Raw genomic sequence first — 18,341 nt, forward strand, 5'->3', positions numbered from 1 at the left:
AAACCAGGACAATGGACTGTATATGAACTAATGCTTTGACACATCCATGAAACTTTTTACTTTCCATGGCTGAACCTTGTTAGAAGCCTAGTATTTACTTTGTTATCAAAGATAATAGTTAATATTTTAGTGATACCTGCTGTAGCAATGTAATACTGATCTGAAAAGAGCCCACCTGGTAATGACTGCTTTGTTGCCAGTCAAACTGCATATTTTCTGTAAAAAACAGTTTTATTCTAAGAAGCACAATGACTTCTCAGACTGCCAACTCTGCCACCTTTGGGGCTTTCTGTAGATAACTTGTTTAGCTGGAACACCTGACACTAGGCAGCAATGCATATACTAACATCTGGGTCGGTCATACCAGTGCTGGTTGTCTCAATGTAAATATTTACCTTCTCAGTCAAAAAACAGTTGACACTGATGTTTCAACCGAAATGTGTCAACCAAAAGCGGCTGACGCATTTCAACAGAAATGAGAAACCATTTAATATTGATACTGGAGCCCTCCAGATAGCAGGAACAAACATGTAAGTATCAAAGGCAAGTGCATCTCCTGAAGGGGAAGTAATGCAAGAATCCAAAGATCTACAGCAAATGATAAGATCTACCTCAAAAAAGAAAACAGTTTGCATCTGAAACAGCAGCAAGTTCCTAAAAATGTACTAAAGATGTACACAAATGTTGAGGGCCTAATAAGTTCCTCAAGGCACAGGATTTTCTTATAGATGTTTATTGTAATGCCTTTTAGTAATCAGTGTTAATGTAGAAGCCTGAGCTCTGGTTTATTTCGTGTTTTATGCTCCTAATGCTAAAAAAGAAAAAAAGGTTAAGTTTTCATTTGTCAATTTTATTTTTTTTAGCCTAAGTTTAAAAGTGAGCCTTCTATGTTTCTTTATTATAGAAGCAGAAATAAATAAGATGAATCACAATCTCTTTCACACATTATAGATTCACCTCTTTGCTGTACTAAATCTTCACACATGATGGAAGATTTCATGAGGTTAAGACTCACAAAAATCTAAATGATAAACAACTGTTTCACCGTATTGCTTCAAAGCTACTTGGGGGTGGGTGATGCTGAGGTTTTCTTTTTTCCCTCTGAACACTCATTTCAGCAAAAACTCTGACAAAGCTATAAATCTTTCTTCTGCCCGCCCACCCACCCCACATTAAAAGTTTACATTTATCCCTTTTTTCTTCATTTTTCCCTTTTTTTCTTACATTTTTCAGCTTTCAAAGAACAAATCTGTTTTCCAGAAAAACCAGAGAAGTACAGCTATGATCATCTGAGACCCTTTAAATTACTAAATGGAAATAATGGGAACAGCAACAACCCAACAGACCTGCTTTAAGTGGTAGAAAAGGTCAAGATTTTGCCGCTCACCTTTCAAGTGCTTTTCCTAACCACTGCTTTCTGCAATCTCAAAGTGGCAAACCCAGCAGCAAATAAATTCTGCAAACAATGCACAGAGTCCACTCATGACTCTGGCCTTCAAAATTTGGCTGTTTCATTTTCGGAAGCATCAAAGCAAACATCTTAAGTCTTTCAAAGATTTGTTTAGACTTGTTATGAGGTCAGAACTAGTAAGGAATTAAATGGTCCATAAAAACAAGACAGAGACAAATGAGTTTAAGTAAAAAAGTTCCTTTCAATTTCTGCAACTAAATAAACCCCTCATTTCCTAATTAATTCAATATGGATGAGCATTCCCACAACATTGCACTATCATGGGAAGTAACACTTCTCCTCTCCAAGAAGTAAGCTTTAAGCTTTTTGTTTCTGTTGAGCAAGATATTGTGTGTCCTAGTTCCATGCCTGGTAGCGAAGCACTTGCCCTCCCATGCCCCCACTCCTTCCACACTCCTGTGCAGATGGCACGGAATGTGCTGAGTAAGTTTGGAAGAGAGGCAAGTTTAGCAACTGGGAAAACATGTGTCTTCTGAAGAACTGGAATTGGAAGAAGTAAACACAGATGTGTTTTCACTACAACGCGGAGACCAGGCCATCCTTCTGCTACCTCTATCCTTCCCTGTAAAGTGCAAGGGAATGGAAAGTTGGCTTGCATATCCCCTCTGCTTGAAGGTTTCTCCATTTCCAAGTGGTGCAAAAAGCACTCTACTGCCTGATATGATCTTTCCCAGCATTAGGGAAATTTTCAAGGGTCATCTCTGCCGACAATCCTCAGGAAGCAGAAGAGGCCACAGGCATTCATTATTAGGCAACATAACTCAGCAGCAATGGCTGCCCCTTGATAAGGGCTACTTATCATATCAGCTGTGCTCTGCTGCCATGAGATAGCTCTGAAACTCCTCCAGATCTGTCCTTACATACCCCGAGGACATACCAACACAGAAATAAATCTTTATTGATGTGGTATGCCAAGGAAATGGAACTGCGGGAACTCCATACTCCATGGGTTCACACCAATGCCTTTCATAGACAGTGCTCTTCTGTTTTGCTTTTCTAAGACAGGCTCCAGCATGAAAAGCAGATCTGTGACTATGCAGATTTGCTGGCCCAACCACCACCTTTAGTTAAGGAGCTGTGGGAAGCTGGGTGTCACAGAGTAGCTCCTCTGAGAGCTGATAGAAATAAGAATTCATGCCAAGTTACCACATCTTAATGCAGGCAGAAAAAAGGATTAAGACTTAACAAACCCTTGCAATATAATTGAAAAGTCTCATGATATTTTGTGCGTTTCCTTTGAAAGCTCCAAGTACCTCCAGAAACTGCTTCCATGAAAAAACAAAAGCAAATTAAAAAAGGATAAAACATATCCTGGTTTTAGGCTGTGTCAAACAAGACAAAAAGCTTGTAATAGGGATTGCACACTGAAAGACATGAATACCAGAAGAAAAATGAAGTAGTTGCTTATGGCTTTTAAAACTTTAACAGTTGTCCTCATTACATTGCAAGACCTGATTCACGGCAAAAAGCAATCAACAGGCGACATCGCCAGCAATATTTTAATATAGACTCACTGCTGCTTGGCTGGGCTGCTGCTTTTTATTCCTTTTGGGCCTTAATTTTGTAAAATGTTCCAGTTTTCTCCCTTCTTCTGATGGCAGCTCTGAAATGAATCCAGAAGTTCGTTTGTCTGGCCTGCTGGAAGGAAATGGTGGGTCTTCTATATGGATAGGTACTTCTTCCAGTGCTTTATCTAGATCAAATTCCATTTCTAAGAGAAATCAAAACTTTCTAATTAGACTTAACATGCTATTTAAAACAAAAGACAATGACATGCCTCTCTTTTGTGGTAAATAATTATAAACACATTTAGAGAACTCAGCCACAACATGTTGGTGAGCAGACAGAGCACTGTGAGCAAATATTTACTACCAAACACACTAGCAGAGCCACAAAACAAAGCAACCAGTGTGGGCCTGAAATGCAATCCAGAGGGAGGGAGAGTCACCTGTGCTTTTCAGTCAAGAACTACCTAGAAGAATCTCAGGCAAGCCAAAAAGCCAAAAGGTTTTAAGAAATCCTCACTTACCAAAAGCTCTGGACACTGGCCGGAGCATTCTACTGTGGATGCTTTTCCTTTTTGATTTAGGAGTCATCTATCAACATAAAACAAAACAAAAATTACTTTAGCGGACAGAAGAAATGACAAAGAACACCTTTTCCTTTCTAAATCAGTTCTTCAAGCCTATGTATCATTTCAAGATCTGAATTGGTTAACACCAGGAGGGAATGGGGTTTTTTCCTCCCCTTCTCAAACATTCCAAACTTTTTCTAAATTGACATTTTGTTCAACTGACTTTGAACAGAACCAGGGAGGTAGTTTATTCTTCCCATTAAAACCGTAGGCTGTACACAGGATGATTATTTGAATTGTCCAAGCATTAACTCATGGATCCCCAACTGTAAGGGAACTATTAAAACCTCACCTCTGCATTTGAGATCACGAGGCACAGAAAACTTAATTACTGCGTCCAGTACTGTACAGTTAATGACAATACCAGGGATAGTCTCCCCCTTGTTCTGGCTTTTATTTTTGATACAAAATACATGTCCTCAGTTCATTACCTCAGACATGCTACTGGGAATGATTAAAATTCAGGTATCTATGCCTCTGGACACCACCACACAGCTCACCAAACTTCCCTAGGACAATGCAGTCTTGGAGCACACAGCCCTTCTTCAAAAAGCAAAAATACCGAGTCAGTGTTAGCAATATCTCCAGCAAACACATGACTTCCCTGGACTTTAGATACGCTGAGAATAGGCGGAAAATTACCTTGGCATACATTGAACACAGTTACTGAAAGTTATGCGCTATTATTTTCCTCATCTTCACACTCCCAGAAAAAAGGAGTATGTTGCCTTAAGAGCATAAATACTCAGATTTAAGACCTGAGTTTGTTATTTTTGGAAGACAGTTGCCCTTATTTTCTTGCCTGAACTCTTCTGAAAGTTTGCATGGCAAAAAAGACAGTCTTGCTACAGGAAATGCATGCATCACCAATTCCGAACCTCTTAACATAGCTCAGCATTGTAAAACTATAAAACAAAAAGTTGACCTGAAGGTTTTCTAAAGAGTTAATTTAAAATGACTCAGCTTCTGCAAAGATGGGCTCCTTTTGTGGTAGAGTCGTACATGCTGGCTTTAGTGACATCCATATACTTCCATTTACTTGCTAGTCTTGAAGCCTAGTGGCTTCAAATCTGGAGTGTCAGTCAGGAAGCTGTTACGGCTCACAACTCATTAACAGAACTGTTAATCAAGTTTAGTAGTATCAATTTTGTATGAGCCAGAAAAGACATAGTTGACATTGACATTTCAGACAAATCATGAATTGTTTGAGGTAAACATTTGCTAGTTTTTATGTATGGAAAGTTCGGTGCGCAGACTTACATGTACTGAATTCATATTCCCATCCAAAGTAGTCAGGAGGATTATTATGCCACTATTCACATGCTCAGGGTTATGACAGATTTTCGTAATAGGAAAGTTATTACCCATCTTCTCAAGGCCAGAAAAGGACTTGCAGACTACAGAGCGGGCAGTGATAGCACTGTCTGGGCAACAGAGCTCTGTTTTTATTGCCATGCACATTGTTGGGAAAAAACGGTACCTTCAGCTGTTGCAGGTTTCCACTTCTACATTTGACAAGCACCAGTAAATGATACAAGCCAGGAAATAGCTTGTCACCTGAGCAGACTTACCTTGAAACTAATGAGCAGGCAAAGTGTTACTGCATCAAAAGGTTAGACATTACTTTCAGAGTTACCAATAAATTAAATACAATGGATTTGATGGCAAGTGGCTGGAGAGGTGCTGAACTTTTTCAGCCAAAATTGCAGTGGACTGTGCAATGGGTACGCAACTGCACAGCCTCTGAACTGCACACCTCGACAACGGCCGATCCATCACCCAAACCTGAAACAACGAAAGGCATGTGCACCTCAAGTAAAGAAGAGTTGAAGCAGCTCAGCATTTGGGGGACAGCAATTAGGAGTCACTATCAGTGGTCCCCTGGTTTTATTTCCAGCCATAGCCCATTTCTCTTCTTAATGTATATTTGCATGCATTTTGGTCTGCTTGCCACTTTTTTTGGTGGTGCGCCTGGAAATTACATCTAGTAGGATAATGCAGCCACTCATGCGCTAAAGATGATCAGAAAGGAGGACAGAAAACAAGGCTGATGGGAGACCTCCGATTGCTCCGTAACTTCACAGCCATGGCCAGTGTTCAGAGTACTCCTGGATGAACACAAACAAGCTGAGAGCTACATCAGCCCAGGGCACCAATGCAAAACAGCACGGGGCAAGTTTTGAGGTTCCTGTACAGGGACTTAAACACTCCAAGACATCCCCGACAGCCAGGAACAGAATGATTTCATCTTCCTTCCCAGACAAGAAAATGTCCCCAGATGACCCGGCAGAGCTTGTGCTGATGACCGTAAGCCAGTCTCTGGATCACTGCTATAACTTACTGTCAGCTTGGCATGATCCATCAGCAGCTTGGTTGCTGGGGATAAAGGCAGAGGGATAGAGATGCCTCCCATTTGCTTTAACAGCATGAATAATAGCTATACATACACTTTTATTTGAAAACCTTCTGTTTTCTAGCCTGTTTAGGAAGTGCACAGATGAAAGGCTTCTTGCCAAGTGAACTTTCTAGATCACACACAGAGCAAAATGGGTCAAAGCATTAATTTAAATAGGCCAGTGTGCTCTTTTTACAAAATATTAGACTTAATCTCAGCTTAGTATCTCAGCCACTGTGCAGTATGCTACAGCAGCAGAGCACATGTCATTACCAGAGGAGATATCTGAACTCCTAGGGAAAGATCTCTGCCTCTCCCCAGCCTAAGCCCCATTTCCCATAGTTAACGAAAGCAGTTCAGGTTTGGCAGACACGCACCTTCTGCCTTCCCACCGCCTCTGGCCACACAAGCACAGCGCAGCTCTCCTGCCTTAACACTTCGTTCGTGGCCTCTACAGGGGAATAGCTATTGGTATCAACCTCCCCTCCTTCGCTTCTTCCACATGTTCCAGGGACTTTCTATTCCAGCAGACCACCTCCTGAATTTATTCCTTGTTTTGCCTACTTTTCCATGAGCACACAGATATCTGCTGGCTTATCTGCCAGGCAGAACAGATAAAAAGATTAACTGCATCTCTGTGTCTTGGGAGGCCCTCTTGGAAGTCTGCGTGCACCTAAGCCACTGATATCTCTGGTGATGGCTCCACGAAGGTACCCCTCTGCAGGAGATGGGAGCCAGCAAATCTCCACCACGCTCCCAAATAAGGGCTTATTTGGAGTTAGACGCTCTCATGTGTCCAAGCTAACTTTAAACTCCCACGATCTCTTCCCATGATCACTTTTCCAGATTCCTCCCTTCTGACTCCCTTCCTCACAAAACTATCTGAGCTCTCTTGAGTTTTCTTAAATTATATTGCCAACTGTAGAAGAACACTAGTACCTTGGGAATTAAAAACAACTAAAATCACTTTGTTTTGAGTGCTAGAAAACAACGTGCTTTTAGCAACAGGGTCTCAGATAGTCTACATTCTTTGATTATATACATAATTGAAATTACTCTCAGTGCTGAGGGATATGCTCATTTCCATGTTTTTCTCCTCCTCCTCCGCAGTAATTGATATTCAATCCTATTAGATACAGGGATGCTCTGTGACCCTCCTATCACTTCCCTTTCAAAAGATTTCAAACAAACTAATGAACAACCTCCCCCTCCCTCTTGAAATACAGCTCCTCAACCAGTCTCGCTTCAACCCTCCTTCCTGCAAAACAACGTATAGGTTTTCAGCTTCGAGCGACAGCACAAAAAGGTGAGAACAGCAGTCAAAAGCTCAAGGTGATTCAACTAGACAAAAACCCCACAATTGACCAAACTGAGATAACCCCTGACATCTCTTCCACCGTAGTGGCAAGAAAGCCCTAGTTCATGTCCATTTTTAAGCCATTCTTTCATTAAGCTGGACGATGCTTGAATATAAAAGCAAATCAACAGATTTTTCTTTCTGAGCAGTAACGTTTGTGCTTATACCTCCGACATCAGCACTCTGCTTTGGTTTGGTCTTAAAGCCAAGAGATGCTTTAAATTCAGATGCTACACTAGCTGAACCTTTTTGTAAAATCCAATCTCATCCCTGAACTGCTGCCTATTTCATTTGTAGGTGCAGATGGATGGCACTACAGTCTCCCAGGAGACTCACAAGGCAGTACAGAGGCAAATGGAGCACAAAAACATAAACAAGTAGGCCAGAAACAGCAGAGCTAAAAAAATACTTACACTTGTACAGCAGAGAGTCTCCATGCAGCAAAAAAGAAAGAAAAAAGAATATGAATGGGGAAGACAAAGCAATAGCAATTCTCAGGAAAGGAGGCAAAACCAGAAGTCACCAAAATAAAGAAAACTAAAGCCAAAACACTTAGAAGTCTTAGCAGGAAAGGTGACATGCAAGAATGAGGTACAAATCCCTCACATTTGGAGGTGCTATACACTTCGTGTTTCCAGAGGATAACCAGAGAAGGATGTGATCTCTCTTGTTTTATCTATATTGGGGCAAATTCAGGTTTTCAGACGTTTGTTTCCAAAATATGGCACTTGCCAATGGTGCCAACCTGCCACCTGCTGTCTCAGTTTTTTCATTTTGGGGCACCAGCAGTGAGAAAAAACGGCAATTCTGTTATTTCCTAGTCTGAAGGAAGCTTCTGAATTAAAAATCAGCAGTTTGTTGTGGAAAGCAGGAGAGCAAGGAAAACAAAACAAAGCTTCTCTTGAAAGAATGAAAAGGGATGCAAGTCTGTTCTCCTGAGGTTTAAATAAACCTAATCCAAAGCAACAGTATGTCTCCTTCCTATAAGGAGGCTTAGAGGTGCAGGCTTTCAAGCACTTTTGGCACATTAGAAGAATGCTATTCCATTAATAAAGCACGACCTTTCCTCTCCCCTTCAAAAATTTAAAAGAAAAAAAGGAAGTGGCACAGCCATCATACGAAGTGAAGCAATGCCATATCCCATCTCGTGTGGCACATGACCAATCACACTCCTCCTTAATTTAGAGTAAGGAAAAACAATTATTGGAAGTGCAGTTTTGTCTTCAAGTTGAATGGGAACTGCTGCTATAACAACACTGTAGGTATTAGCAGAGCGTTTGTAGCAGAAGTCAATAGTCATGGTCTGGATTAAACTTCTCGGCAAGAAAGTGCTGCATTTTTAAATTGATATTGCACTGGCGTTTAATTATTAAGAGTGAAAACAGTCTGCACGTAACATGAACTTCATCATTTAATTGTTGAAGGGATATTAAGGTCAGTTTTTCAATGCTTTGACATTTTCAACAATAATGATCCACTTGTCACGGTTCATACTTCTAAGCTTAACTGTAGCTAAGTTTTAAAGATACAATGGGCTATCTTTGCATAGCAAGAACAGTGTTCTTGCACACAGCTCCACTCCTTTCTTTTCCTTCTGTCCTCACAGTTTTTGTTTGTTTGGTGATTTTTTTTTTTTTAATTTTTATTTTCTTTTACCTTCAGAAACTTTGGCTTTATGCAGGAGTTCTCAGCTAACACTGATTCAGGCAAACCTCATTACTCTCATTTTTGTATGCTATCCACACACATACACTCCTACTCCATTTCCCTGCCAGAATCCATGTTCTCTCTTCTCTTGCCCATCTTCTATACTACCGTGCACTAGGGCTGCTCTGAGATTGCTGGAGAGACTGCACAATCCATTGAGGAACATCTCGAAAACTGAAACCATCCTAAAAACAACTCTCCAGCATGCTTGAAAAATCAATCTGCAACACCATTTCTCTTTCAGACAGCATTCGTGGTAGTACTCCAGTGTGTTCTGTGTATTTAATGCATAGGCAGGAAAGTTACTTATATTATACAAGCAGCTGGAAATGTGATTAGGACCAAAATGCAAAGCAATACGCATATAACAGGAAGCAATCCCAGGATTTGTGGGAGTTTACAGTCTACAGTCCTGATCCAGCAAGGGCTTATGGAAACTCCTACCTTCCACACTTTAGTGATCTCAGCTAAGTGAGTGTGACTACTGAGCCGCTTAAAAGTTAAAAGGTACTAAACAGCTTGTGGGTGGGGAGTAAGGAGGGAGAAGGAGGAGAGGGAGGCACACAGCAGGCAACAGGTTAGACAAGGAAGCACCATTAAGCAAAGCAAAGACTAAGGGACTTGCCTTAAGTCACCAAGGAGTCTGGCTGCTCTGCAGAGAACCTGATGCCAGTCTTCAGACCCCTGCAGTACCACAGACCATGAGGCCACCCAACCCTTGCCTTTGCTCTCAGCATAATTGCAAAATAAAGTGGTCTGCATCCCAGCATACACTGGCCATTGCTACAGACAAAACACCAACCCACAACCAAAAATCCCAACTAAATTCAACCCAAACGAAACCAGAAATTGGATTGGGGAATCATAACAATGTGCCAACTGGGAATGAGCTGTCAGAAAAAATATTTTCAAGGATTCTTCCAGAACATTTTAAACCAGTGCTAAATTGTTTCAGCTATGTGTATTTTGTGGGGTATGCCTTTTTAAGAAAGAGGCATAAGAAAACAAGGCATTTTATCACAAGTCCTGCTGTTTCCTTTTTCTGTAAGGAATCCTGACCTGTAAAGCTGCCATGACACCATTTCAGTCAATCGACATTTCCCACGCTTCTTCTAATCTCCTAACTACCTTTGACAGAGATGTGACACATCTGTTGTTGTTGCCTTGCTGTCTCATTAAAAAAAAAAAAAAAAAAAAAAAAAAAATCTTCAGGTATTCTTTATAAAGCAGAGCAGTAAATTGACCAACTTTGCTTTTTTGCATATGAATCTTTGGACGCACAGGTGTCTCGCCATCTGTACAGAAAGCCTTAGAAACTAGAAAGTTGCTATTGCTTACTTCAACTATTGAAGATTTTATAACATGATTTCCAGGGTAAAACCCTCAGTCCGGCTTGCAGAAATTTAGCCAGGTACTTCCCACTAGCAGCGATGGTAACCTGAATCACCGTCCTTAGAATCTCCCCCTCCAGTGCCATTGTCCTTGGAAAGTTAAATACAACACTAAAATCCATGACAGCTAATGGAGTATTTTACAGGAGACAGGAGAGCAAAGCCACTAACACATCATTTAGAAACCAAGGCCAAGCAGCGATACACTGCTGTTTGTTGATACAGCTGTCCTGAAGGTAGCAGCTATGGATTTTTACACCAGCAGAGGATCTAGTCCTGACCTTATATTTCAGAGTTCTGTCCTCTATATGGAAATACTATATATAAATATAGATATTGTAAATAAATATGGCATACAAATAATCCATATGTGCATTTAAGGAGTGTGTTTATTTCCGTCCCTTCCTCAAGAGTTGAATTTCTAGAGAACAAGCTGTGATTCAGAATTAATTCGATTAGCCTCATCTAAACCAGCCTGACCTTTAGAATTACTTTGTACAGCAACATTTTCTGAAAGAAAAGGAGTAGCACTGCAGTAAGATAAGCTCAATAGATTTGCCCTTGAGCTCGTTTCATTTTACTAGCCAATAAACCTTTGCTTTTCTACTTGCTGAGATGTGGCTCATGTACCCTGTGATATTTCATCAAGTATTTAAAAATATTCTTTTAATTAATAATTCTGCACTTGCATCTTTCAAGTCATGTAAAATTCCTGCTAATAAATATTCCTGCACATAAATATCCAAAGCTTTTATTATGAAGAGTAAAAAGCAGATGCATGAATTAAACTGAGCAGTTCCTAAAACTATTAAACTGAATCTTTTATTTCATGTTCTGAATGAGTATCCTGCAAGGAACTCTGCCTGCAACTACCACCTGCAAGAGAAAAAGCAACTCCTGTCTCATCAGTTCTGTTTTCTACTTGCTCATGAAGAGGCTAGCAGCATCTTCTACAGCAGCTGGGCTTTAAGATGAACAAAGAAGATGGTTCCAACTAATTTATTTTAGTTAAAACCTAAGTGTAGAACAGAGAGCTGCTGCAGGTCAGATAGCACAAACTACCTGCTTAAGCCACCACAACCTGCTTGCTTATGGTTGTTCATTACCGTATTTTTGCAGCTGGCAAATGCTGATGCAAAAATTACTTTGTTCATGACCTAAACTTCCATATAGTAAGAAGAAAAAGCTCTTGAACTCAGCAAGTATGGAGGGGTGGACAGCCATTTAAGATATTCTTAGGCAATTCTTTAAAGACAGCCACCATATGTATCAGGTGCCCTGGGCAATAACATCATTAAAGCAAGTTTGAGGCAAGGTACTCTTGAATGGAAGTGTTCAAAGTCAGGTGGGACACAGCTTTGCGCAACCTGATCTAGCAAAAGATGTCCCTGCCCGTGGCAGGGGGGTGGACTAGATGATCTTTAAAGGTCCCTTCCAACCCAAACCTTTCTATGATTTTATGAATGGGAACTGTTGTACCTGCCCTACAGCTTCCCAGGACTGAGAACCAACACAACTTCTGCGTCTCTCCTTCCTTCCGACAACCTGAAGTGAACAGCTACCAAAAGGATAAGTAGTCATCCTGGCAAAAACCACCAGTCATCTTCCCACCACCGTTAGACCCTTTGGGGGCAGATGATGCATCGCTTGCGCTGAAGCAGTGACATTTCAAAGGAGGAACGCTACAGGGAGACTCACCACAGTGAATCAGATACAGTTTACCCTGGATGGGGAAGTGGACTAGTAGCCTCCCTGCTCAGAATTATGATGGGAAGTTTTACCCTTGAAAACCCAGGCGTACTTGAGCTGCTGCTCTTTTCTCATTGAAGTTTGTTTCAGACATCTTTCCAGCACGCACAGTAAATCTTTATACCCCTCAGACACTTTGAGATATACTTTGTGAACTTAAACATTCAAAAAAAACCCCAAAACCAAAACCCAAACCCCACATCCTTCTGAACTTTAAGTCCTGTCAGGAACTACAATATCAAGATATCTCCCTATTAAAAACAGGAGATATCTTGATAGGCAACTAGCAAATTTTCTAAGACCCTGTATGGGAAACAGAAATACTTGAGTAGAGTATTTGAGTTTCTTCTCTAAAACAAACTGATAGAAAGGGTCAATCATAATTACTCAACAGAGGATGGCAAAACTCAAAGGCTGGTCTACTATGGAGTGCCAGCACCTAAGTGTGATATATGATTTAAACAACGCTGCTTGGTCAGACAGTCATGGGGCAGCACATGAGCCTAGGAAGGACAGAAACACCATGAAAGAGGAAGATGCCTACCCTGCAAAGCAAGACTGCTCACTCCTAAGCGTGGAATTAAGTGCTGGCTGGCAACAAGGCACTGGATTCTGCAATTTCTCAGAGAGTATGGACACAAACTTCCCCTGGAGTATCTCAATGCCATGGTATTGGAAATGACCCACAGCTAAAATGTACAAGATAAAAAGAGGTTCTGATCAGCTTTGAATGAAACTACTCTGACTTTTCAATTGCTTTGTCTTTCTGTCCTGCTCATTCCTTTCACTTGTCTTTAGCATCTGCTTACTTGAAGGTTTTCTTCACCACTTTAAGTGCTTTTGGTTTCAGATCAGTATTCCAATCCTGTCACTACCGACCTTAAAAATTCACAGTAATTTGATCTTTACTCACATGAAGTAAGATCTTAACTGCAGAGATACACCCACCACTTTGCAATGAGGCTTTAGCTGACCTGAATTACATCAGAAGAAAGGACCTATTTACCTCTAAGTTCTCCTCTAGTCTGAGAGAGATGTTTTGAGAGGAAGCCTGATAAATTTATGAATGTGTGATGCAGTTGTCAGTGATAGCAGGGATGAGATTTGATGACTCGGAACCTGTCTTCTAGCCTTTTGGCACTATGTACTCTTGATTTTATTTATTTATTTAAAAGTTCCTATTCCAGTAACCCAGCTCATCCTAACCTCCTTTTCCTTGACAAAATATAGCAAAATCTAACAGTACTCTATAACCACCTGTCCTAACACAGACTTCCTCTCCGTGTGAGCAACTATTCTTTATCCCTGCAATATGAGGTATCAATTTTGCAGAGCAAAAAATCACAAGCCTCCTGTTCTTCCGGGTGAAGCGAGAACCATGAAGCACTTTTAGTGAGACACTCGTGCATGTGCTATTTTCAGTAGGCTCTCCAGATTTGAGAGTAAACAAGACTCCCCCATACAATACAGATAAGTAACTCGTGCCAAGTTACTTATTTGAGATGCTGGAAGAATCAAAAAGCAGTAGGAAGGACCATGCAACCTATACAGAAAACTCCTCAACCACTTGAGAAGGTCAACTTGCCAGATATTAACTGAATCAAGAAGAATTAGGCTGCAGACAGATACGTGCTACAGAAACAGCACTATTAGAGGTTATTCTCATGCTGTTTGCCGTTGTCCCTCTGCCAAAGGTCACAGAGTCTAGATTTTGGCAAGAACTCCTCCAAAGGAGCTCTTGCTAATCTGCCATGGGAAATAACGAGCAGGTTCTTATAAACAGAGGCTGTGGAAAGATAAATTCTGAATCTATTTGTGCTGAACATCAACTGACTCCACAGCTCTGCTGGCAAAAGGGATCACACAAGTGCCCCCTGATCCAGCCCGTGCAAAGGGGCTTTGTCCTCATAACCTGTTAACTTTACCTGAAGTAGGTAAGTGAGCACTTGGGTGATCCCTGCTGCTGGCTCTATGGGCAAGTGCTGGCTGGCAGGGCAAGTGAACCCAGGTAGGGATAGTCAGTCACCTCCCTCACCAAGTGGTGGATGGGTGTCCACCAGCAGGCTACAGCCTGCAAAAGCTAGCTGGTGCCTGCTGAGATGACTCTGACTGCAGCCTAGGCATTCAAATTCTTGCTAGCAGAGTGGCGAATGGTGGGACTGAGAAGCTGGGGCTGGCACTACCTATAAACTGCATAGCTACATGTTCAAGACCTTTCTGTCTGCCACAGACTAATTTCTTAGTAGTAAACTGCCTCTTAAAACCACTGCAGGGAAGCTAAAACTCTCCAGACAAGTGTTTCAGTGAGTGCTTTGTTACTGAACTCTCCTTTCAATGTGGCTTTTTCATGATACGTGAAAATAAAATTATGGAAACTCAGTATCAGTAAGACAACTGCTGCCACAAAGGATGTAACTACACACCCTCCCCTCCACCCCCAATACAAATCTGGGTCTGCCAAGGCAAAAAAAAGCATCAGTATTATGGGAAGACAAGCTCCTGATACAGAAGTGCCACCATGCAAACAGAATACTCAGCAGCTGCACTTCACAATTCTAGTTTTAACCTAAGCAGAAAACAGTCTCCAATTTTACACTACTTTTTTTCTTAACCAAGCATGCAGTGCTGTTACTAGAAGCAGTTTATCACATTCTTCATTTATTTCATATTGTGCCAATAATGTACTCTAGATTATGAGAAACAGCTTTGAACTCTAAGAAATCTCAGTTGGTTTAAGAAAAGCATACTATGTATCAATTATCCATCACCTCCTTCCACTCAGAGACCAAGAAAAAGACACTGGAAGCCAAGTTTCTTTCGAAGTGTTTCAGCTGGGAACACGTAACCCCTCATGAGCCTCAAAGCATCTGTAGTCTGTAGTCTATTCATGTACAGGCATCGAATAAACACGGATAAGGACCTCTAAGGGCAGTGAGGATGTTGCAAAACACTATATAAAGGAACCCAGGAAAAGACAGGTAACAAATATTCACAATTAAAAGTAATGTAATCATAATACTAATGGTGAGGCTGACATATAAACACACAACTTGCAAATAAACAAGATATTCATGGGTTCTGCAAAATTATCACACCGGCTCCCTTTGTCTCGTACTTTCTCAGCCATCGCACTGCATGCGTAGTGAAGGGCTTAGGGAGCACGCTGGCACTGTGCTGTGCCCCTCCTGGTGATGTTTTCATAAACTGTCCTAGTTCGGGGTGAGTCAGAAATATTACTGGACTCCCACTGAAGTAGATTTGCTCGCATGCCTGTGATGGAGCCTTTTCAGAAGCCAAGAATACTCTCGCATACCATAATGCCAATTCCTAGCTTCCCACAGAGTGCTGTATTTACTACACATCAAAGGCCCATTTCTGCTAATGCATACAAGAGAGAAACTCAAGTGTCACAATCAATTTAATCCAGCATTCATCCAGGCTGCTGCCTTTGCCCTCATCCCTGCCTGCTTGTTCCTGCCGCTCAGGATTTGTTTTGTGAACTCAACCAGAGGACTAGTCAGTCTGTAAACTAACCTGGGAAAGAAATCTTCCATAAAAAGCTTAATTTTCAGCTGAATCAATTCCCACACCCAGTTTGTAGTGAGGCTGTGTGAACACCAGTGCAAGTGTAAGGGTGTGGGCAGGAAAGAGCAAGCTGTGTTCAGGGGAAAGTGGAAATGCTCTTTTCAGCAAGAACAATGATTTTTGCTGGATTAAGCCAGTCGCAGAGCTACAGCTTTATTTATAGTGCAGGAGAACATACACAGTCTAACAGGAACTGGGGTTTTATTGCAGTAGGTGTTCAGTCTTTCATCCAAAAAGCTGACTATCTATGCCTGAGACAATTCTGCTGCAGGTAAATAGAGAACAACAAGAATCAGATGTGGTAGTACGTCAGGGCATACCAGAGAATCTCCACTTTAATTTTTCTTCCTACAGTATCAGTGCACACGTACGTGACTCTGTACCATGATTTTCTCCTTCCTCCAGTGAAAGTAACTGAAGGGGTTTCTACTGTTTTAATTCTAATTTGTTTTGGATGAGGGGGTGGGGAGAGAAAAGCTTTTAGGTGATGCTTTATAAGTTTTCTTTTTTTAAAAAAATACATTTAATTTTGGTGTGGTGAGTGTAATTTCTCCCTTTTCTCTGAAAACACTGAGGTCCATACACTCCTTGTCTTTCAGAATCCATGGGTTCATAAGTCTGCACCTGCATACTGGACTAATCTGCTAAACCTTTGACAATGGCTAGTTAGTACATTCCCAGGAAAAAAACACAACCACCAATCTGCAAATGTTCTGCTACTTCTGCAAAATTTCTTCTCTACTGTACAGGTGAAATCTATTGTTCAATAAACACTAAAACATTAATATTTTGCTCATGGGATTTTTTTTTTTTTAAACTTTCCTCCAATAAGTCATAGGACCATCTCTATGGTTAAAATTAGAAATAGATGAGAAAAGGCTAAGATTCAATATTCATCACAGGCAGTCCTTTCCTATTAGCTACAAGCATTTTTGCAAACACATAATTTACCATCCAAGCAGTGCAATCTTACACTGAAATGCTTTAAAGAAGATTTATAAGCAGACTTGTGTATTGCAACCTACAATTCCTTCACATGTTTCAAACAATTTCCTACCATAACTCTTCATAATGCAAATAACCTCTGCTTTGCTCTAAAAACAATACTTATCCCGGCTGTATGCTTGTTACTATCTATAGTAATAAAATTATATTGCTGAAATGGATATTTTAAAGACGATGAGTACACAGATTTCTAGTAAAAAAGCTATTTCTCTCAAAACTTTTCTTTAAATAGTGGCTCAACTCTGGTGATCTCCTTTTAGTACTCTGGAAGCCAAACTAACGTTCAAATAGCTTAAAAAAAAAAAAAGCTTCAGAATGTAACTGTTAAACACAATCTAACAATGACGCTCCATTACCTTTTGGTGGGGAATTGAGCACTATTTAATATCTCTTATTTCTGCAAAGCACTAATGGCTATGAAAGAATAAAGTACAACTAGAAGCATTACACAAAATTAAATCAGTTAGTATCTACCTACTCAATTACACATACCAAGATACATTATATTCAGTCTCAGTAAAAAAAGGTGCTTTATTTAAAGTTAGTTTTAAATGCATGCTTTAGTTTAAAATGTGTCACTTGTCATATACGCACAGAAAAATTTAGAGAAACTGTACTATTTTATGAAGTTAATTCATGATTGAGTCTAAGCTCTGAAAAGCAGGCCATGGTTTTTCCTTTAATCTGAGAACAGTAAGTAATTTTCTGCATAAAGATTTTTCTTTCCATCTTACTTGCACGCAACTTTTATCTAACGACTTATTACCATCAACGCAGCCTTAATTAAATGTAGACAAGACAGCTGTAGATTAGGGAAGCATCGATTTACGGTACTGCAGCTCAGGGAGATCAGAAACTCTCGGGTCCATAATGTTCCAGCTATTGGATCCTACGCTGGACCACTCCATCACTCCCAGCATTCTTCAGAACTCATGTAACAAACTAGCAAATTCTGGTATGACTGACAAATCTTTCATATTATGGGCTCTCAGGCCACCATTAAAGGTTGGATGAGAATCATATCCTAAGTTGAACCTAATAAGCTTCAACTGCACAGTCTGGTATTTAGTAAGTCCTAATTCCCACAACAAAAAATACTAGAAATAACATTTAAAAGTCCATTTTTCAGTGGTGCATTTCATGGGCCCATTTGTGATATTTCATTCTGTCATGTCTGTGTTGTTTATATATATCAAACTTCAAAGTGGATGGATGGCAACTCTCTGCTCTGGCAAGGAAATCCTCCCAGCCACAGCCACTCTGCACCCTGCTTGAGAATAGGTGGGCAGGCTGTGAAACACAGCAGTGTCTGTTTGTTCGTTCTGTCACCAGCACTGGAGGTTTCAGATCCCTATACTGCCAGTCCATGTTTTATAAACAAACCTTCCTGTCTTCCACTTTCCATCCACATATAAGAACAAATAGCTCATAAGCATTTTATTACAAATACATCCACCTCCCTCATAGTCATTCACCTAGCTTCAGTGCTATATAATCTACTTGTAACCACAGAGTCAAAACTGAACTTGGATCCAGTTTTCCCCCAA

The 18,341-nt window shown here is 40.6% G+C and overlaps 1 protein-coding gene across 3 annotated transcripts in view; it reads right to left on the minus strand.

The window, feature by feature from the left end:
- The window catches only part of CARMIL1 (capping protein regulator and myosin 1 linker 1), a 206,153-nt gene that overhangs the window by 24,264 nt on the left and 163,548 nt on the right, over positions 1 to 18,341 (minus strand). For all 3 annotated transcript variants that reach the window (XM_075494248.1, XM_075494247.1, XM_075494246.1), the window contains 2 exons: positions 3,501 to 3,567; positions 2,986 to 3,182 (listed from right to left, as the gene is read on the minus strand). In XM_075494248.1, the coding sequence (XP_075350363.1) occupies positions 2,986 to 3,182; positions 3,501 to 3,567 (264 nt within the window). The remainder of the gene's footprint in view (positions 1 to 2,985; positions 3,183 to 3,500; positions 3,568 to 18,341) is intronic.

The sequence above is a fragment of the Mycteria americana genome, chromosome 2 (assembly GCF_035582795.1).
Source record: "Mycteria americana isolate JAX WOST 10 ecotype Jacksonville Zoo and Gardens chromosome 2, USCA_MyAme_1.0, whole genome shotgun sequence".
In the NCBI taxonomy this organism is placed as follows: domain Eukaryota; kingdom Metazoa; phylum Chordata; class Aves; order Ciconiiformes; family Ciconiidae; genus Mycteria; species Mycteria americana.